At 31.7% G+C, this 23,057-nt stretch overlaps 1 protein-coding gene across 12 annotated transcripts in view; it reads left to right on the top strand.

The window, feature by feature from the left end:
- LOC108917569 (serine protease inhibitor 3/4) overlaps positions 1 to 22,776 on the top strand; it is a 57,332-nt gene extending 34,556 nt beyond the window's left edge. For 2 of the 12 annotated variants that reach the window (XM_018724237.1, XM_018724247.1), the window contains one exon: positions 4,629 to 5,089. In XM_018724237.1, coding sequence (XP_018579753.1) covers positions 4,629 to 4,777 — 149 coding nt within the window. In that variant the 3' untranslated portion in view covers positions 4,778 to 5,089. Of the gene's footprint in view, positions 1 to 4,628; positions 5,090 to 5,481; positions 5,624 to 8,680; positions 8,958 to 10,611; positions 10,833 to 11,691; positions 11,883 to 12,057; positions 12,292 to 14,229; positions 14,530 to 15,118; positions 15,489 to 18,556; positions 18,823 to 22,382 lie in introns of those variants that run through there. The other 10 variants (XM_018724245.1, XM_018724244.1, XM_018724242.1 and 7 more) reach the window with 10 other exon arrangements.
- The last annotated feature ends 281 nt before the right edge of the window (positions 22,777 to 23,057 follow it).

Here is a 23,057-nt window from a genome sequence, read left to right as displayed (position 1 = left end):
GAACCTACTGAAAATAATCTATTTTATGAATAACTTTTTACCTTGAACAATTGTCATTTAACATAATAAATTTTATTACTTTACAATATAAACCGAATCAATTCTCATTATTTTGTTCATTATTCAATCAACTAAGCCTTTCGATTTACACTCCAGTGACGGGTAACCAAAATTTAAAATTCTAGAAAATATAAAATGAAGAGGTTTATGAAAAAAATTATTAGACGAAAGTTAACACCATGTAGATTTCATAGAAATTACATAAATTTCAGTAACCTATGTTAATATTAACATACAAGAATATTTGCATGAATTTCTCTGCTTTCGTAGTTAATTTTCCACTTTGTTTCGTGTATTTTAATTCGTAAACTGAAGTAATGTCATGTTTTAAGGGTAATCATGGGAATGAAAGGATCTAACATATTTCCCAATGAATTTATTGCTAACAGACGTTTTATGTAAATATAGCAGAACCTACTAGCTATCAAAAGGTTCAACTTGAACTATAAAAAGAAATGTTCAAATAGAGTTTCTATATTTAACTAATTGTAATTATTAATTAATAACCTTCAAGATTTTTCTAGTATTTTCAGTACATAATTATATAAGGTTATAGATTATTTCTAGATATTTAAAAGATATAAGCAAGTTTCCCATTGTCTGTGGCTTTACTCAGGGTATATTTGTTCAATTCATACCTTGACTTGTATATTAGAGTAATCTCATTGTATTTAGATATCGCTGTGTTTGTTTTTGTATTATTGAAGCTGCCGTGCAGTGCTAGTTCATATCAAGTATGTATAATAGACATGTGACTTCAACACACAAAAAAAAACGAGCCAGTGACTTTTGAGTGAATTAAAGTTAGTACTAACATATTTTTGTTTTAAAAATTGTGTTTGCTGCTTTTTACCGGTTTAGTATAGTTAAGCGATTGATAGTTGTAGCTATAAAGAAGCCAGTCAGAAAAATACTTTTACGTAAAGAACCTACAGAAGAGTTCATCGCAGATAAACCGTTCTTTATTATTTTAACGTTTAAAGAAGAATGTGGCAGTCTAAGTCAGTACAGTGTGATTTTTTATGGAAAATTAGCTGACCCATCGATAAGAAAATCAACATGAACTGTAAACTCAAAATATACCTATATCAATATATCAATAAAATCGCTTGAGAATATTGCATGAAAGAGTGAATTATTGTATCTATTTATATAAAATGAATTTGTACTTGAAAAATTTTTATTGATCTTCTGCTTCTGTGTAAACTAATCTGTGTGGCAATCCACAAAGTATTAAAAATTTTAAATCTCATTTCATACAATTTGAGTTAAAAAAATCACAGAGTAAACTGTGTTATTATTTAAATATTTTTTAGAATTTCTTGAAATATTTATATCAATTGCATTTTCTGGACATAATAAAAATATATTTTGTCAAACACGTACTAAGTAATGTTTTTGTTGTTATAAACTTGATACATGAAATACTGAATTTGTAACATGACAAAAATTTAATCGATCTGCATCTTGTATGTGAGCTAGTTCTGTTCTGTTCAGTATTTAAAATTTCGTTTTTTAGTAAAAAATTCACTGAGAATATGGTCTTAAATCATTCGAATATTTTCTTAAGAGTTTCTTAGTGCTTCCATTTATTAATATAAGTTATATTTTTTTAAACATGTAAATGTATATTGTCATATTTTGTATCCCAACTATTCAACTTTAAATATTGTCCACTTGTATTACAAAATTTAAAAAAAAAATTGTGAAACACTTATTGGATATTAAATTTGATGATCTCATTTGCATGCCATATCTAAATAGAGAGTGTTCCAAAAATAAGTACCAAAATGTTAACCACATATCATAAAAAGTAACAGTTTTTGTCTAATAATTTTTTTTCAAAATCTTACACCCTTGTCCACTATTTTTTACTCATTGAAATAACGCTAACCGCCTGTGGATTAAAGAAATATCTAAGTAACGTATGCGAATGTTTAATACAATGATTGACTAAAAGGATTTACTATACTAAATGTGAAGTGTAAGAAATACGAAGAAGTATTAGCAGTTGTCATTGTGCATCATGTCATGTTTCACAAACAGTGAATATGTTGATACGATGTTAGCTTACATTGAAGTCTAAGGCTCATAGTATTTATATGGATCATTTCGCGAATCGTCTTATACCTTTTGGAGGTGAACTGGCAACAATCTAATTGTACTACGAACATTGAATATACACTTTTCAATAATGTTGCAAATAATACTGGTCCTTGTAGTCTGTTTAGTTTAGAAAAGTTTAGTTTTGCAGACTCATAATCATCGTAACTGACAGCAGTTTTGTGACTGGATATAGTGAGGATTTTAAGTAAATTTTGGGACAAAATAGTAAACGAGTGACTCGACTCGATAGACTTTAAATTATTTCAGATCGGCTAGACCATCCGAGATATTTATATTATTTAAGTAACGCCCTAAATGATTTACTGGATTATGTTCCTCTGGAAATTCGTCAAAATGTAGTAATTCATGATGGTGCTTCATGGCATAATGCCCGAATTTTTTGAAATTTGTTAATTCAACATTTTCCTCGAAGGCGTATCGTTCCAAATGGTCTAATTGCATGGCGTGTCCGATTGTCAAATTTCAATCCGTACGATTTTTATTTATGGGGTCGTTTGAAACAGCTAGTGTATTCCACTTCAGTTAAAATCGTTGAAGAAAATTTTTAATGCTGTACACAATTATTCCTTGGATAACATGGGATATTTTTAACATTTGTTGTAACTTAATTTAGTAAAATAATTGTGAACCTACTGAAAATAAATAATAACTTGTTACCTTGAACAATTTTCGTTTAACATAACAAATTTTATTATTTTTCAATATAAATCGAATTAATTGTCATTATTTTTTTTATTATTCAATCAGCTAAACCTTTCGATTTACACTCCAGTGACGGGTAATGAAAATTTTAAATTCTAGAAAGTATATCTTAAAAATGAAGAGATTTATGAAAAAATTTATTAGACAAAAGGGAACACCCTGTAGATTTCATAGAAGTTACATAAATTTCAGTAACCTATGTTAAATATTTGCACGAATTTCTCTGCTTTCGTAGTTAATTTTCCATTTTGTTCTGTGTATTTTAATTCGTAAACTGAAGTAATGTAATTTTTATTAAGAATAATCACAGGACTGAAGAGATCTAACATATAACAAATTTATTGCGAACAGACATTTTATGTAAAAGTAGCTGAACCTCCTAGCAACCAAAAGGTTCAACATGAACTATAAAAAGAAATTTTCAAATGGAATTTCTATATTTAACTCATTTCAAAACATAGCTGTAAAAGTAATAATCAAATTAGTTTCCCGATTTAACAACACAATAGCGTTGATTATTAAAGTATTCTTATTGAATTCGGATAATGTTGTAGGATTTTTAAAAACTATTTTGCTATTTTCATTTATTTGTTTATATAAGTTAGATCTTTCCAGATCCTGTAGACATTGTGAAATTATGAATCTCAACTACTCAAGTACTCAACTTTGAATATTGTTGTCTATTTAATGTTACTTACTTTGCTGGGTAACTTGTGCACACTGAATGTCAACGCTTGAAATTGTACGCATTTTGCATGCTTTATCTCTATTATTACACGATATTAAAATATTATACAGGTTCGGAAAGTCCCCATGGTCCATCTGCCGTTACGTGAGAGCGATAAAGTAAGACATAGAAATCCGTGCGATGGAGAAGGATGGCTATAATGAAGGCGTCTTATAGTCACCGCCCGTTGCGCCCTTCCACAAATTAGATCCACTTCCACTTGTAATTCAGTGACCGGTGGTCATCTTTGTTTTCGTCGTTTGCCTTTTCTTTAATAGATGTCACTACTTATACAATTGCGACTTCGGTATTCCGATATGTTAATACAATCCGTTAACAGAGGGCAGCGCAACGCGTAACAAAGAAATTTTTTACAGTAGCTAGTAGATAGCTCTGTTTGTAAATCTAGTGACATTGTTTCCCCTACTGAGAAGTTATTCAAATGGAGTATAGTGCTCAGCTACATTGAAAGTTCATTTAGTTGTTATTTAAGTATACTTTGCCCTCTGTTAACGGATTGTATTAACATATCGGACTACTGGAGTCGGAATTGTATAAGTAGTGACATCTATTAAAGAAAAGCCAAACGAGGAAAACAAAGATGACCACCGGTCGCTGAATTACAAGTGGAAGGGCAAAACGGGCGGTGACTATGAGACGCCTTCATTATAGCCATCCTTCTCTATCGCACGGATTTCTATGACTTACTTTATCGCTCTCACGTAACGGCAGATGAACCATGGGGACTTTCCGACCCTGTATACAATATTGCGTACAGTATTACATTTATGATTTGTATTCAACTATATTGCATAAATATATACGTTAGTAGATCGGACAAGTCGCGACACACTTTGATAGATTTAAAACAATTTGTCTTTATGTAAAGATGCCCCAACCAGTGTTATAGTCCTTAAAATTATGTTCAGCCTCTGAAATAATACTTATCTTGATCTGGTGGGGGTATCTCACGTACTTAATAACGATGGTAATTATGCAAAATTGAAATCAGGTATGATAATGGCAATGAGATGTGCTATGCTGCCAATGCCCGTGGAAGAAGTTATTGTAGACCATCCGTTTGGAATCTACCTGATTCATAGGGAAGGTCCACTCGTGCAGGTGCTGTTTAGTGGACGTGTAATTCAACCCAAAGTGTAATACCTCACGGCAAAAGATGCACAATAAAAAACTTGTTATTCGTCTGTTGCCTTTTAGGAAAAGAGTAAAATTTGCTTCCCATAATTATGTATATACCAATTGACAGTAGAAGATGCATTTAATTTTGTTTACCTTTGTAATACTGTTGTTATCGTTTTAAGTGACCACCGTTTATTGAAAACTGATAATAATCCTGATTTTGTAAGTGTAGTTCATGTAAACAGTCCATCTGTAACACCAAGAGATTAACTTAGCAATTTTGTATTAATTTATGTATAATTTAATGTTGGAAATATATGTGTAAAAAGAAGAGTTTGCATTTTTCTCGTGAACGCGTGTCGTAAAAACTTACTACAAAAGAAATTATACACAATAGAACATCACCATTTCAGGGGGATTTTAAAGCATGTGTCATTTGCATGCGGGTCACAACGAATGCATGATTCCGTTAATAAGTCTGTGCGATGGCTTGGAATACCTAACTTCCAATATCATTGAAACAGTTCGTTTGTATAAGTAGTTACTAGTATCATGCATTTTGCTCAATTCATGGATCCGTTTATTTAAGTTTGAACCATTCTGTTATTTTATTGCATTTATGTACCACAAGATGGGGACTTGGTAGAATTAAAAACGGAGGATAGGAATTATTTATAAAATTTAAGAATAAAAACAGCTTTTATAATAAGTCTTATCTTTGTCAGGTATTCAAATTGAGATGCGGTGTTTAGTAAATGTTGAATATTTTGTTGCGGATCATCCTTTTGTTGTTCTTATGGTATCTAGTAACAAACGTACAGGCAATATACTGTTCGCTGGAAGAATTACTAATCCCCAGTAATGCAGGTAGGAATATTTCCATTGATACTAAAATGTGGCTATCATTAGATGTGTAATATTTATGCTTCTTATTCTTATTGCATGTCCAGGTTGTTCTTACTAATTTTTTCGTAATTATAAAAATACACAGGGTTGGGCAAATGTGTCGGAACACCCTAAGTTTGATTAAAAAATACCTTTCACAAAAGTTTTTGTAGTATTTTTATTCTTTTCAATGGCGTACTTTAATTTCCAACGTCTACTTTATTTTTAGAGAAACGGGGCTGTAGGCAGTTTTTTAAATGGACCGCCCTGTTTATTTTAACATTTTTAGAAAGACCGATTTTCACGAAATACAATGATAAAGGGTTTGGTGGGTCTGCCATGTATTGTTTTTTAAATGTCGAATACAACTATAAAATAAAGATTAAAAATTGTATTAATGGAAATGAAATTTGTTATTGCAAAATATGGAGCACTTGAATATTAAAAAAAGATTCGTAATAAATGTTCAAACTGACGACCTTCGGCAGCCTGACAATATCCTAATCGATCAACGAAAGCTCTTATTAAGGAATTTTGAATGGCATGCTGTGACATTTCTTAAACGACCATTCTAATTAGATCTTCCATCTCGTCTAACGTCTGAGGTTTGGTCTTGTGGACAACACATTTTACATGAAATAGTCTAACGGACTTAAATCTGACGATCGCAGTGGCCATTCAATACATCCTCTTCGCCCTATCCATGCCTGTGGAAATACATTATTTATGATGAGGCAGAGCTCCATCTTGTTGATACCAAAGGTCATTTGAGAGTACTTCAGGATTTGCATGGTTTGGAAATAAACGAATCAATGCTGGAATGCGCAAAGGTTGTAAATAACAAAAGAGTTCAAATTTTCTCTAAGAAAGAATGTGCCGAAAATGGGTCCTCTGATTATGCCCATCCGTACATTTAATTTCTGAGGATATTGAGTGTGATTTTCTTCTATCCCATGTGGATTTTGATCACTCCAGTAACGACAGTTATGTCGATTTATAAAACTGTCTAAGAACAATGTCGATTCATCCGAGAAAAGTATATTATTGACAAAGTTTCCATTATTCTCAATGACGTTCATCATTTTGTCACAAAATTGCAACCTTCTATCAGTGTCATCCTCATTTAATAATTGTTGTACTAAATGTATTTTATACGGATGAAATTTATTTTTGGACAATATCCTCCTTATTGATCTCTCGCTAATATTGTGATATGACTACTTGAAGTACTGAAGTTTTTGGTTCTTCTTGTAGATTGACAAAAACATCAGAATCTAGTGACTTATCTTCATTTGTATCTGATTTACGTGCGCCTGATTTTGTAAGATTTTTAACACTTTCCGTTTCATAAAACATTGTCACAACCCTTGAAACTGTAGATTTTGAAATATGGAATTTCCTTCAGGGAAAATTGCATAAAAAATATATGCATCTTCCTGCCTCCAAAACCAACCATCGTCAACAAAGAAATTCTTTTACTTAGGTCACGCATAACTTGAAATTTGAACAGCGATCTTAATAAGTAATAACTATCTGTCTCTATTGACAGCATCTAATACAAATAGATGATTTAATTTCTTTTGACAAAATTTGCAAAAACGCTATCAAACCCGATGACTTTTTCAGGTAGCCGTGACAAAAGATATAAACAGCCAACTTTTTATTTTATTGTTTTAGTCAACATTTAAAGAACAATAAATTGCAGACCCACCAAACCCTATATCACTGCAATCTGTCTTTCTAAAAATGTTAAAATAAACAGGGTGGTCCATTTCAAAAAAACTGCCGGCCTCGCTGTATCTCTAAAAATAAAGTAGATGTTGGAATTTAAAGTGCGTCATTGAAAAGAATAAAATACTACAAAAACTAAAGGTACTTTTTAATCAAACTTATGGTTTACCCTGTACACAGGTGTTCCGATACATTTGCCTAACTCTGTATCGATCATAAAAAAATTACTATTTTACTTCATTGACTTGTCTTATACGGGGTGTAACTCTGGATGGGGATCATATTTATTCAGAGGCTACTTTTGACCTTTAGGAACACATACACGTTTGTTTTCTCAAATTATGTCCTTGAAACTTCGTGGATGCTGGACAGACTAGTGTAACTCCAAACAATCGTGCCTGCTAGTTGCGAGCGCATACCCAATTGGGAGTTGCAGCATGCATTGTTGTCAAATCTCATCTTTTATTGACAAATACTACAAATTTTCTTATAACATCACACAGAAATCTAGCGATGAAGACACACAAACACACTATACCATTACTAAACAGTGACATAGTCAGTCATTGAATTAATGTTGGCCGTTTGTTTTTTACCAACTTATTATGGAATTCAAAAATGTATAACATATACATAATACCGTAAGAAAGTGTTGAACAGTCGATGGTATTTAAAAGTAAAGAGACTAAAATTGACTTCAGTATGTAATTAAATGTAAAATATCAGGTGTCATTGACACTGAGATTCATATACTAAACACAGTGCTTTAAAAAAATAGTAACAGGTACTTTTTATTATAAACCTGAAATTATTTTAAGAAATATTTCAAATTATCAGATCAGTAAGTAGTTTTATTTATTTTTTATTATGTAGGTACGTGTTATATGTAGAAGGGCAAAAATAATTATTCGAACATAAAAAAAATGTCATAAAGTTGATTTAAAAAGGTAACAACTGGCAAATCGGTATTATGGGGAAAACACTATAACCCCTAAAAAATCGACCCCATTAAGGTTACACCCTTATAAATTTTATATCCAACTGCAAAAATTTCTGGATTGGTTTTGGAAATTAAAAATGATTATCGATAAATATTTATATTTATAAGAAAAATTATGTGACCTTCAAAAACAAAAATCAGATAACAGCTTCTGCAAACATTGGAATGAATGAAGTTTTACAAAATTCTGAAACTTGTTATGGATCTGCCAGATTGGGAGGAATAGGTAGAATGCTTCTTAATAGCATGACAGGGGTAGCATTAGGTAACCTGAATATGATATTCTGTAAGGCTTTATTTTCAACCAGGTGTACACTTTATGCCAAGAACTGCAAGAATTAAAGGGGTGGTACAAAAATTCCAGGCCGATCATCCGTTTATCATGCTACTCGCCCAATGCGGAAAGAGAAAGAGAAACAGAATGATAAACCCACTTTTCATTGGGAAAATTAGTGAACCTAATAAATAACTACGCATTTAATAATAGTGTTAAAAATTAAACTGTATTAATTTGTTCATAAAAAGGATAGTAATATATTCACATTGTATTATTTGAATTACTTATTAAAGAAGTATTGAAGTTTTTATTATTATTATTAAAACTTGAAAGGGATGCGTTAATAATAATTACCTTCTTGTCCTATTTGTTTGTATTTATCTAGGGAAATATTAAATTTAAAAACCATATATTCCAATGTGTTGCTTTTGTTGGTTGCTGATTTCGTTTTGATTTTCCTTTGCTTTCTCTCCTGTTGATATATCTATCGTTACACCATATCTTTACCAAAGCATTTCATTCTAGATTTGACTTTCGGACTAGACTTTTTATCAGAGGAACTACCACCTGAGATTTTTTATGCGGACCGGCCATTCAAGTTTTTTATTCGATGCGACAGTGGTAAAGAAGCCACTATTCTTTTCCAAGGGAGGGTGTCGTTTCCCCTGTATATACTAAAGTATTATCTGAGAAAAAATAATGAATAAAATTAAAATTATAAAAAAAACATATTGTCTGAAGTCGTCTAACTTGGGTTAGATATCCTTTGCATCCTAGATTGAAGTAACTTTATTAAAAAAAAAAAGTGAATTTGTTGGAATTAGCTGAGTATTTTCTTTAGTTTGCTTACTTAAATCTTTCCTATTAATTATTCTTCTTTTTCAACTTGCTCTCAATGTGTTGCATATCATTGCTACGACTTAATCTCTATTTTTGTAGTACAACCTAGTAAAACCAGTTTCATTTTAGATACGAATTTAGAATTCGAATGTATGTCTATCCATCGACCATCTCAGGTTTTTTATGTTAATCGGCCATTCATCTTTTTTGTTCAGCATACCAAAGGAGCGGAAACCCATGTTCTCTTCGAAGGAAGAGTTCGCTTTCCCTTATACGTAATAAAAAATTATTTAAGGAAAAATAATGTTTAAATTAGATCATAGGATTAGTGTAATATGATATAGTGTACTAATACTAGTTCAGATCTGTTATTAAAAAGTTTACTATCGATTTTTGGCTTTAAAGTGTCTCGAAATAATTTTCTTAATTTTCTACCGGCCCACATGTTCACTGAAAACTTTTGCTGAAAAGCACAGCGACGTATTTCGTGTGGATTTTCGATAGTCCAGTGGTGAACATTTTCTTATTCGGAACTTGACAGTCGGGATAATCTATCTGATATTGTCTTCTGTTTTATCCACACAAAGAGTAGACTCTAACCATATCAACTCTTTCTTGATTCGTACAATTGCTTTTTCATAATATCATAAGAAAAACTTGGAAATAAATACACAAAAATACACTGTAGTGAAATAAATCACTTTATAAGGTTACATCACACAAGACACTTTACATCCTCTGGTAAACCGAAGAAGTCGAAAACAAATAAAAATGTAAGAAACCTGTTTATCATCCCGTCACTTCATACCAGGTGTCAAGACAATTTGTAGTCGTCAACAGCACAGCTAACCTTCATTGTTCTTCGTGAGTGTCTGGAACATGATGGTATTCTGCTTAAATTTAAACTGTGAAAGTTACAGTAGTATAGTTCACTGTTTGTAAAAACTTGAAATGATTTAAAAAATTAAAACGTCGAATATTTATACGATTAAAAAAAAGAGTCCTACCCTGAAAAAGTTACCCCTACTTAAAGGTACATCCCGTATACGTTCAAAGTGCTGCGCTAAACTAAACTTTGTTTTACGTTCAAAAAGATAATCGCTATTCATATTTTATTTTTAGGAATGGAGGTGTTTTTATTTAAGTCCAGGCCGCCACCCGTTGAGAAGTTCATTGCTGATCATCCATTTTTCATAATTCTCCGTTCTAGTCAAGACGATACCACAAGCGTTTTGTTTGGAGGACGCATCTCCAAACCCAAATATAATTAAGATATGCCTCTACTAAACTTTTATATACATATAAATAATATTTTTGAGCTTTATTAAATGTTTAAAAGGAATTATTATAATTGCTTTTTAAAGTGTAGTTAATAGCGTCGTGAAGAGAAATATAAGATTAGTTCAGTTTTAAGTATATTGGAGATATTTTGAATCGAAGACAAGTTATTTGAATAAGTTCTAATATACCTGGGAATTAGGCAAGGTATCAAAAAATAGTGTGACTGCCTTCGGATGGTGATAGTACCGTTCAGAAAATTTCTTATTTTCCCTCTTAAGTTAATTTCAGCTCTTCAGCGGAAAAATGGTGGTTTTTATTTATCTTTAGAAAGAGTGGTAAATTTTTATATTTGAGCTGATAGTGACGGAAGGGCGCTGTAGCAAACAAATGTTCGCGATGCGTACACTTAACAAGCTCCGTGGGCATTTTCGTTTGCTTCACCGTAAATTATGAGCATATAATATTCGCGATTGCTAAATAAATGCACAATTTTCAAAAGAAAACTTGGAAATACGGCTATTAAATGTACTTTCGAAAAACAGCGCAGCAATCACTAAAACAATGTATTACAAACTGAGTTTCGAATACAGTCCGGTTTCATAAGAAACCTACAAACTCGTTAAAACTTACAGAATTTTTTGTAAATAGCAGTTCCAAAACAGTTTCAAACATATTTTTAATTAATATTTTTCTCTATGACCTTAAACTTCCGATACAAGTTTGCGACATCAGTTATCACAGTTTTTGCTTCTTTTTCACCCCTTTAAATTTTTGACATAAGTTCAGTAACACCCTGTATTTAGGACCAGTAATTCCTAATGTTTTTGTGAAGCACTAATCACATCTCTGCAAGAAAACCTGGATATTAGTTTTATGAAGGTGTAACGTAGAACTCGGCATAATAAAACGTTTTGTTTTTAGCACTACAAATAGAACTGTACTGCATGCCGCCACCTCCTGAAGATTTCACAGCTAACCATCCGTTTTTAATAATTCTCCGTTCTAGTCAAGAGGGTGGTACCAATGTTTTATTTGGAGGACGGGTCTCCAAACCTCAATATTAAATAAGATACGCCTTATATAAATAAATTACTTTAATATGAAAATATTGTATGTGCTTTGTTAACTGTTTATAAAAAAAATATTATAATATATTTTTAAAATTTAGATTCTGATTTAACTAAGTTGTAAATAATTTGAATTATAAGCCCAATATTCACAATAGTAAAAAATACAAAAAGATAGATATAATATATGAGATATTCGCTATTAATATTTAATTTTTAGGAATTCAGGTTTCATTGCAGTCTATGCCGCTTAAGCCGCCACCTGTTGAGAAGTTTATTGCTGATCATCCATTTTCCATAATTCTCCGTTCTAGTCAAAACAATACCACAAACGTTTTGTTTGGAGGACGGATCTCTCAACCTTAATATTACTTAAAATATACTTTGTATAAAGAAGTTCCTTTATTTTAACAAGAAAATATTGTTATACGATTTATTAAACGTTTAAAAGAAATTATTATAATTCCTTTTTTAAAACTTCGGTAATAACTTCAGGGAAAGAAATATACAGGGTGATTCACAACTTATCCAAAAAAATTTGGGAATAGATGCGGCATGAGAAATCGAGTTAATATCGTAAAAATTTTTTTGTAAAATCCGTATAGTTTCCGAGAAAAAAATTATTGAAGTTATAGTACATTCAACCACTACATAGCTGGACAACTGTAGTCTCTAGCGTCATTCGCAATACGCGTGGAGAGTCACGTGGCCTCAGCGACTGAATACTGAAATCCGCTTTTGCAATCGTCGCTGCGAGAGTGTTTACCTGTTATCTGTGGTGTTTACAATAGTTGTTTAATAGTTAGTGTCAAAAATGGTTTGTGTGTATAGCAACTCGGAATTGATGGATATCGTTTTAATTTATGGTGAAGCAAGACAACATTTGTGTTAGTTCGTAAAAACTGAGTAAAACGAACCCAAATGTGTTTACACGTTGGTGGATAAAATTTTGAACAATTGTTGTTGTAACATCGGGTATGTCAAATGATTTTATTATTTAAAAACACAAATTAATTTTATTAATTAATAAAGGTAAAAGCAGTTGAACTTGCCGAAATAAAATAGATGCTATAAAATTCTATTTACATATTTCTTTCTTTGCGAAAGTTTTTGTCCGTTTTTATCACACCGCCATGCCGGTCGCATTGTGCAAGGTCAAGTTTTACAGTGGACCAGTTTTCAGTGCCGTGCAAAAGTGTATTTTTAAATCATTTTCGAACTGCCCTTTTTGATTTTTTCTTTACAAAATTGTATTTGTAAGGGTCCCCTGTACATCCAGAATTTTTTTTGGATAAGTGAATCACCCTGTATTTTTAATTCCGATTTTACTTACTAAGTAAATATTTTGTGTCTGGATATTATATGTAGGTGCTAGTTTGAAGCTGTCATCTTTTTAAAAAATGCAAAAATAGATATGCAGAGTGTAACTGAATGGGGGTTATATTTATACGGCAGCTACTTTTGACCTTTAGAAACATATTTTTTTTAGCCTTTTTGGTGGAAAAGCTAGTGTGACCTCAAATAACGGCGTTTGTTATGTCTCGGCGCATGCACAATTGGCAACTGTTCTGTGCATTGTTGTCAAATAATTTAAAAGAAACGTTATTAAAAAGCAAAGTTCCCGCTGAGAGGTACTGCTCCTTAGCACGTTACTTTTGTTGAATAAGTGTTCGCCGGGAGTTCTCTGAGTTTGTTCTCGTCCAACTAGAGCATTAGCTTTCAAAGCTCCCATAACTTCATAAATGTTGAACTAATCTTACAAATATTTTCTTATTCAGAACTTGACAGTCGGGATAATTCATCTGATATCGTCTTCTGTTTTATTCACATAAAGAGTAGACTCTAACCATATCTACTCTTTCTTGATTCGTACAAATGATTTTTCATAATATCATAACAAAAACTTGAAAATAAATACACAAAAATACGCTAGTGAAATAAATCTCTTTTATAAGGTTATACCACACAAGGCACTTTACACTTTACACCTGTTTATCATCCCGTTGTATCATACCAGGTGTAAAGACAATTTGCAGTTGCCAACAACACAGCTAACCTTCATTGTCCTTCGGAAGTGTTTGGAACATGATGGTATTCTGCTTAAATTTATGCTGTGTAAGTTACAGTAGTATAGTTCTGCTAAAGTAGGTCGATGTCAGACGTCATTGACACAGATTCACAAATTAAATACATACACTGCTTTAAAAAAATAGTAACACAAACGATTTAAACAATAACACGTCGACTATTTGTACGATTAAAAAAAGAATCGTATCTCTAAAAAACCTGACCCCCACTTAAAGTTGCACCCCGTATACGTTCAAGGTGCTGCGCTAAACTAAACTTTGTTTTACGTTCAAAAAGGTAATCGCTATTAATATTTTATTTTTAGGAATGGTGTTTTCATTTCTGTCCATGTCGCTCATGCCGCCACCTGTTGAGAAGTTTATTGCTGATCATCCATTTTTCATAATTCTCCGTTCTAGTCAAGACGATACTACAAACGTTTTGTTCGGAGGACGGGTCTCCAAACCCAAATATAATTAAGATATGCCTCTACTAAACTTATATATACATATAAATAATATTTTTGAGCTTTATTAAATGTTTAAAAGGAATTATTATAATTGCTTTTTAAAGTGTAGTTAATAGCGTCGTGAAGAGAAATATAAGATTAGTTCAGTTTTAAGTATATTGGAGATATTTTGAATCGAAGACAAGTTATTTGAATAAGTTCTAATATACCTGGGAATTAGGCAAGGTATCAAAAAATAGTGTGACTGACTTCGGAGGGTGATAGTACCGTTCAGAAAATTTCTTATTTTCCCTCTTAAGTTAATTTCAGCTCTTCAGCGGAAAAATGGTGGTTTTTATTTATCTTTAGAAAGAGTGGTAAATTTTTATATTTGAGCTGATAGTGATGGAAGGGATAGTTTTTGACACTGTAAAACAACAAAAGAAGTATTCAGTCGAATAGCACCGTTCAAAGAAAATTTGCTTTCGTCTTAATAGATTACAGAGGAATGACTGACTGGAATATTAATTAAGATTAAGTAAAAAGAAAAAGCATTTTATTTTTAGGAACGTATATAGCAGCTTTCTTGCTTCTCGTACCTCTGTGTCTTGAGGAGTTTACTAAAAAAAACTACTCGCAAAATAATATTTTTTTCCTTCATTTTAATGTTAGGCTTAAAATATTTCATGTGTACTTTGCAAGCCACACTTCAACTCTGTGTGATACGAAGGACTTACGAGATTAAAAAAGCGATTTACGTTTTTAGGAGTGGAATTTATGTTATGCTGTTATACGCCTCCTGAGCTGTTCACTGCTGATCATCCTTTTGTCATAATTCTTCAAGCGAGGCAAGGCGACGTCACAAATGCTCTGTTCAAGGGACGCATTAGCCAGCCGCAGTATTAAAGCGATACTTTTGCCTGAATTTTAATGAATTCTGGATTATATACAATAAGCTTGATGTATCAGGGCAAAGCGACTTAATTTTGATCCTATAATAAGGTTTATTTTATTCTTTTTGGTTTATGTCTTTATAGTATACAAATTTTAAAGGCTGGCATTTATATATTCATGTAAGCTTTACTGCTAACAAGTATTATTTTGTAGCACAACATTATGAAAATGTATTTTATATCCTCTGAAAAATTCTTTCATTTACTCGCCTTTACATAAAAAAATATATAACTTTGTCAAAAACAACTTATTTTAATGAAGAATGGAGAAAATAGGTAAGTATTATGTCAAATTCGAAGTAGTTTATGTTTACTATAAACATAAAAAATTTAAATGTGTATTTATTTTAATATAAGAAAAATATATGCAATTTCTAAGAATTACGGAATTTTGTTTGGGGAAGCACCTAGAAATTAAATAAGCCTTTAAATCGAAATTTGGGCAACTCGGCTGAATTTTTGATATGAGTTAGTTTAAGGTATATTATAACAATAAGTGAGAGTAATNTTGCCAACTTGGCTGAATTTTTGATATGAGTTAGTTTAAGGTATATTATAACAATAAGTGAGAGTAATTTTTTGTTCAACTCCCGGCCAAGGGTGAAAAAAGATAAGTTTTTCATAAATGCTGTAAAGCGTACAATTCTACATAAAAATGGCCTCTTGACTTTTTCTTGTACTATTAAAATTAACAGAGTTAGGGAGGCTAGAAGTTAAGGGAATATTTCAGAAATTTAAAAAAATCATAACAAACGGAAAAATGAATGAACTTTGTATTTATTTTTTCAATATGCTCTAAAAAATGTAACTTTTCTTTTCAGAAAAATAGATGTTTTTTAATTTTTAATAAGAAAGTTATAACAAAATCAAATTTTTAATCGTTAATTTTAACGATTTAACAAAACTACAACAATGTTTTTTCTATACTATTCGATTGATTATTTAAAATAACGAAAAGTTGCCCTCAGATCTATTCAATCTAATAGATGGCGCTGAAACACATTTGTGGCTTAAGAGGGCTCTATAGCAAATAGGCAACCAGCAATACATTTTTATAGATTTTATTACACAGTTTGTCTAAATCTGAATTAATGCACAAATAACAGACTTTCCCCCATTTTAATGCAGATTTTCTATAAAATGGAGTTGGTTTGAAACTCAAATTACTTTTTGTTTTAAAGAAATTTGTAATTTTCCGCAAGCGGCATCGTAAATTACCAATTTGTTTACACCTAAAAGTTATTTGAGTTTTAAACTAAGTCCATTTTATAGAAAATCTGCTTTAAAATGGGGGAAAATCTGTTATTTGTGCATTAATTCATATTTAGACAAACTGTGTAATAAAATCTATAAAAATGTATTGCTGGTTACCTATTTGCTACAAAGCCCTCACAATGAAGGACATTGGCACCAAAGCATTTTGATTGGTGCCGCCGTTTAGCGGTGAGTATCACAATTGGCGTCGAGACTTCAATATCCTTTTGAAATTAATAATTAATGTAAGAACTTTTTGGATTGTTGTGTATTTGTGAACTTTAGTATATATTCTTTATTCAACATAATAAATAATTTAAATGTTTGAAATAAGAAAAATATATGCAATTTGAGGGAATGCGGAATTTTGTGTGGGGGAAGTACCTAAAAATTTGCTATTTGCTATCTAGTAGATGGCACCGCATCAAAATTTTACATTGATTTAAATGAGAAACACTGGTTTGAGACTTTAATATCGCTTTGAAAATAACTAATGTGAGAATTTTTTTAATTGTGTATTTGCGACCTTTACTGAATATTCAATTTTTTTTATTTTACTTCAAATTAATTCAGTCAAGTCTGATATTTCAACATCAACCTCTGTTGTTACTGTTGCAGCTTTGCAAATGTAGTTAGTTTAAATGTTTTTTGTACAAGCCGGCAACGGCGGATTTTTTGTATCACCAGGTTCGGGGCAGCACATACCCACTCAGTGTAGAAATCGACAGCGTTCAAAAGGTCCTTCGAGTTTAATTTAAAATAAAGGACTCCGCCATAATCTAATGGAAAATGGCTTTCGGCGAAATCGTCTCAATGTTTGATATGAGATACCTAGGTCTTATCAATCTGACCAAAATTCCCAATGGCCACAACCCCCGGTAATGCCTCTTTTTACCTCTAGAGGGCGTTTAACCCCGCCATAACGATATACTATCGTCTGGGTTTTTGATACCGATGTGATTAAAAGTTTCCATGGCTGGAACTATTTGTGAATTGTCCTTTGATCGCTAGAGGGCGCGTAACTCCAGTAGCCGCAGTATCAGAATTAAAAAGTTGACATTTGATTCGAGAAGTATCAAGGAATTTGAACAAGGTACTTATAGGTTTTTGGGTAGCTGATTACGTTGAGCAGGTCGATCAATCTCTATGCCTTTGTATTCAAGGTTATTTGAAGGTAAAAACGTAAAATGTGTTAAAAAAAATCTGAAAAAAACAGTACAAGTTTTTCGAGTCGCTGATTACGAATATGGCGTGATCTTAACACTTCTATATCATTTGAAGATCATTTTGAGGTCACGTCAGAATTAGATGTCTGTCAATTCAGAAAAATTGGAAAAAAGATTTTATGGTTGTCCTTCGAAGGCAGTTGTCCTTGATCTCAGGTTCGAAGTAAAAGGAGGCATTACCGGGAATTGTGGCAATTGGTTATTTTGGTCAGATTGATGAGACCTATCACATATTAAAAACCCAAACGATTTAACTGAAATCTATCTCATATAGATGTATCGTTCTGGCGGGGTTAAGTGCTCTCTAGGGGTAAAAAGAGGCATTACCGGGGGGTACCATTGGGAATTTTACTGGGGATTACCGGGGGGTACCACTGGAAATTTTGGTCGGATTGATAAGATCTATATAATATCAAAAATTGAGACGATTTCGCTGACAGCCATTTTCCATAAGATTATGGCAGAGTCCTTTATTTTAAATTAATCTTGAAGAACCTTTTGAACGCTGTTTATTATATAGTGTCGAGCATCTACAGTTACCGCAGTCACTATAAAAGCTATTTCTCATGGACGCAAAATGCACTGATTTTCATCCGAATTTCAGTTTTAAATTGAATTAATTATTTAATCGTGAGAATATCTCATTAATTCTACGCATAGTAAAATATTTTAGTAAAGTGTACTTATGTACCCTTCACAAATCAAGTCACGCTGCAACTCTGTGTGATACAAATGACTTGGCAAGATTAAAAATTCAACTTATATTTTCAGGATTGGTACTTGTAGAAATGTGTTTTACATTTCCTAAATTTTTCACCGCTGATCATCCTTTTGTTGTAATTCTACAAGCGAGGCAAGACAACTTCATAAATGCTCTGTTCAATGGACGCATTACTAAACCACTATATTAAAGTAGTATGCACTTTTGTCTTAATAGATCCTTTTGTAAGTTTTGCTAATTGATTTTTTTCTTTTGGTTTAGGTCTATATAAATTGTATGTATTTATGGTAGGTATATAAATTTTAAAGGTTGGCATTTATGTATTCATGTAAGCTTTGTTGCTAACAAGTATTATTTTGTAACATTATGCAAATGTATTTTATATTCTCTGAAAATTTCTTTCATTTACTCACCTTTATTATTAACATATTACAAAATTTAATCGTACATTTAAAATAAGAAGAATTTATGCAATTTGTGGGAGAAGTAAGTATCTACAAATTTGCTAATCTATCTAGTAGATTGAAGTACGATATCTCCTTTATTATAGAAGATGTCAAAAAAGTTATTTAAAATTGTAGCCAACTTAAAACCACATTTTAAAATTATTTTCGGATATACAGGGTGTTACGTATTACCAGGGTGAACCAAACATACTATTTTTTAAATGGGACACCCTATATGTTATTTCAAGTTTAGATTAAGCTCATCTTTCCCATGCTTCCAATATCGGGTTTAATTATGTTATACAGGGTATTTCAAAAGTTATGGTCAATTGTATACGAGAATCATTCCCATTTCAGCGTCCTCTATATCCTAAACAGAACAACTTAACAATAATTTTTTGCAGGCACAACTTTTTGATATCGGTACAGTTTACGAGAAAATGCTATTTCTTTATTATTGCAACAGTTGAATACAGGGCGAGCCAAAACTCGAGCACATAATTTTCTCAATTTTTTTTAAATGAATCGCCCTGTAATTTATTTAAAAAACTGAAAATACGCTTTACGTTCTTTCATTTTTATAAAGCATACTATAGTTAATATCATTAATTTCTGATATTTAATAACAAAAGGAGAGTTTTAAAAAAATTCCTATTACAAGTTGGCCGTGGGCAAATGATAGTGTGACAAATTGTTATAAAACATTACAAAATACCCGTTGTTAAGACGAAATTGTTAATATTAACCAACTTGTCATAATACAAATTTTTTAAATACTCACTCTATTTTTGTATTAAATAGTAAATATTTCAGAAATTAATGATTTTAGCTAGAGGGAATGCTTTATAAAAATGAAAGGACAAAGTCTATTTTCAGTTTTTAAAATAAAATACACGATGATTAATTTAAAAAAATTGAGAAAATTATTTGCTCAAGTTTTGGCTCGCCCCATATTCAAGTGTTGCAATAATAAAGAAATAATAGCACTGTCTCGTAAAACTGCACCAATATCAAAAAGTTATGCTTGCAAAAAATTATTAAGATGTTCTGTTGAGTGTATACAGGATGCTGAAATGGCAATGATTCTCGTATACAATTGACCATTTGAAATACCCTGTATAACATAATTAAACCCTATATTGGAAGCATGAGAGAGATGAGCTTAATCTAAATTTGAAATAATATATAGGGTGTCCCATATAAAAAATAGTATGCTTGGTTCACTCTGGTAATACGTGACACTCTGTATATACCAAAATAATTTTAAAATGTGCATTTTTAAGTTGTCTACAATTTTGGTAAATAACTTTTTTGATATCTTCTATAATAACGGAGATATCGTACTTCGACGCGCTAATGCCGCACCTTGTATTCAAAAATTTAAATGTAGCTATATAAAAAAATTATGCAATGTGTGGGACTTACTGAATATTATTCGGGCGTAGGTGGCGTCGAAACAAAATTTTAGTGGTTTATTGAAGGACAGTGGCGGCACAGCATTTGATTGGTGCTGCCCTTCAACGGTGAGTATCTAAATTGATGTTGAGACTTCAATATACAGGGTGTTTGGAAAAGTTGGTACAAAATTTGAGGGGGTGAAAGTAGAGCCAAAAAAAGTTCCTATAAACATTGGTCCTCCAGAGTGCCGTTACCGAGATGTGAAAAAAGTTACTGTTTTGAGCCATACATCATTTAAAAAATAATTATTTCTGACTAAACTACACAGAATTCGAAAAAAAAAGTATTTTTTCTTCAAAAAAGTCTAATTCATTAAAAAATAATATTTGCTTGATAATTCAATGGAATAAAAAAAATTCGAAAGATTTCTGTTAAGAGAAGTTACAAAACTATACTTATTTATAACCGATTTTGATGAAACTTATGGTAGTTAAAGACCCTTATGGTATAATTATTACCTACAATTTTCATTCTGTTATCTTAATCAGAAAGAAAGTTGTTTTAAAAAATATTCAAATGATAAGACCCCTTTGAAGCGCCATATCTCAATAACGGTGCTCCGGAGGACCAATGTTTATAGGAACTTTTTTTACTATTTTTGGCTCTACTTTCACCCCTTTAAATTTTGTACCAACTTTTCCAAACACCCTGTATTTTTGAAAATAACTGAAAATGTTCTGCATTGCTGTGTATTTGTGACCTTTACTGAACATTATTTTTCTTTTATTTCAAAATAATTCAGTCAAATCTCATATTTTTATCATTGCCATTGAACCACTGACAATGAGAGCGGGGCTTCAATATACAGGGTGTCTCATAATTAGCTGCCAACTCTGAACAGGCCGATTCTATGATCAAAACTAAGTAAAAAGTTCATATGAATATGGGTCCGGAAATGCTTTCTAAGGGCACAGGGACCCATTGAAGAGGGAGGAATGGAAATCATTTTTTTGCAATATCTCTCAATCGCGTTGTGATAAATGAATGAAATTTGGTATACACAGCTAAATTTTGATGAGCAATTTGACGGACTAATCCATTTATTTCCACAAGGTCCATTGGGGTGGGTACGGGGGGGCCCTTGGTACTTTGCGTGTGTAACTTTTTCATCTTTGACTTTTTAACAAATTGGACAGCAAATTTCGTTTTCCCGAACTGTTTTACGTTAAAAAGGTACTCTTGTTTCAAATTGTTATGGTCAATTTCATAGTAATTTAAACAAATTACTATTATTATTTTTTGTTTAAATTACTATGAAATTGACCAAAGTGGGATTAATTCAAGAGCGATTTTCTCAGAAACCGTTAAAGATAACGATTTGAAACAAGAGTACCCTTTTAACGTAAAACAGTTCGGGAAAACGGAATTTGCTGTCCAATTTGTTAAAAAGTCAAAGATGAAAAAGTTACACACGCAAAGTACCAAGGGCCCCCCCGTACCCACCCCAATGGACCTTGTGGAAATAAATGGATTAGTCCATCAAATTGCTCATCAAAATTTAGCTGTGTATACCAAATTTCATTCATTTATCACAACGCGATTGAGAGATATTGCAAAAAAAATGATTTCCATTCCTCCCTCTTCAATGGGTCCCTGTGCCCTTAGGAAGCATATCCGGACCCATGTTCATATGAACTTTTTTACTTAGTTTTGATCATAGAATCGGCCTGTTTAGGGTTAGCAGCTAATTATGAGACACCCTGTATTATCAGCGCCGTCCTTATAAAAACTGTTTTTTCATGGACCAAATTTCACAATTTTTTATTGTAATTGTTTGAGCAGTACAGTTGACTCTCGCAAATTCGCAAATTCTCGAGATTGTTTCATCCATCTATGAAGCCCAAGAAGAAATATTAATTCTGGATGCTAAAATATTTTGGTAAGATGTACTGTGTGCCCTTCGCAAGCCAAGCTTCTGCTCTTATCTGTGCCCTACAAATGAAGAGATTAAAAACACGATTTACGTTTTTAGGAGTGAAACTCATGTTGTGCTGTGATATAGATCCTGAGATGTTCACTGCTGATCATCCTTTTGTTGTAATTCTTCAAGCGAGGCAAGACAACTTCACAAATGCTCTGTTCAAGGGTCGCATAAGTAAGCCGCAATATTAAAGCGATACTTTTGTCTCAAAAATGCTGGAATTTTAATTCTCGATTATATACAACAAAGCATGGAGTCTCTGGGCTAAGCGATTTAATTTGTTATACTGTTTTCTGCTTGATTTTTTTTCATTTCGTTTGCCTCCATATAAAATGTATTCATCGTATACAAAATTTAGAGGCTGGCATTTATATATTCATGTAAGCTTTGCTGCTATTATTTTGTAGCATAACATTATGAAAATGTATTTTATATCATCTGAAAATTTCTTTCATTTACTCGCCTTTACATAAAAAATTATATAACTTTGTTAATAAAAACTTATTTTAATGAACGATGGGGAAATTAAATTTTCTAATTAGGTAAGTATTATGTCAAATTTAAGCTAAATATTGTTTACTGTCAACATATTCAAAAATTTAAATGTATATTAAAATAAGAAAAATGTATGCAATTTGTGTTAATTACGGAATTTTGTATGGGCGAACTACCTAGAAATTTGCTATTCTATCTAGCGTATGGCGCCGAAACAAAATTTTAGTGGTT

The sequence above is a fragment of the Anoplophora glabripennis genome, unplaced genomic scaffold (assembly GCF_000390285.2).
Source record: "Anoplophora glabripennis isolate ALB-LARVAE unplaced genomic scaffold, Agla_2.0 scaffold80, whole genome shotgun sequence".
In the NCBI taxonomy this organism is placed as follows: Eukaryota; Metazoa; Arthropoda; class Insecta; order Coleoptera; family Cerambycidae; genus Anoplophora; species Anoplophora glabripennis.
This window is presented reverse-complemented; position numbering and strand designations above follow the sequence as displayed.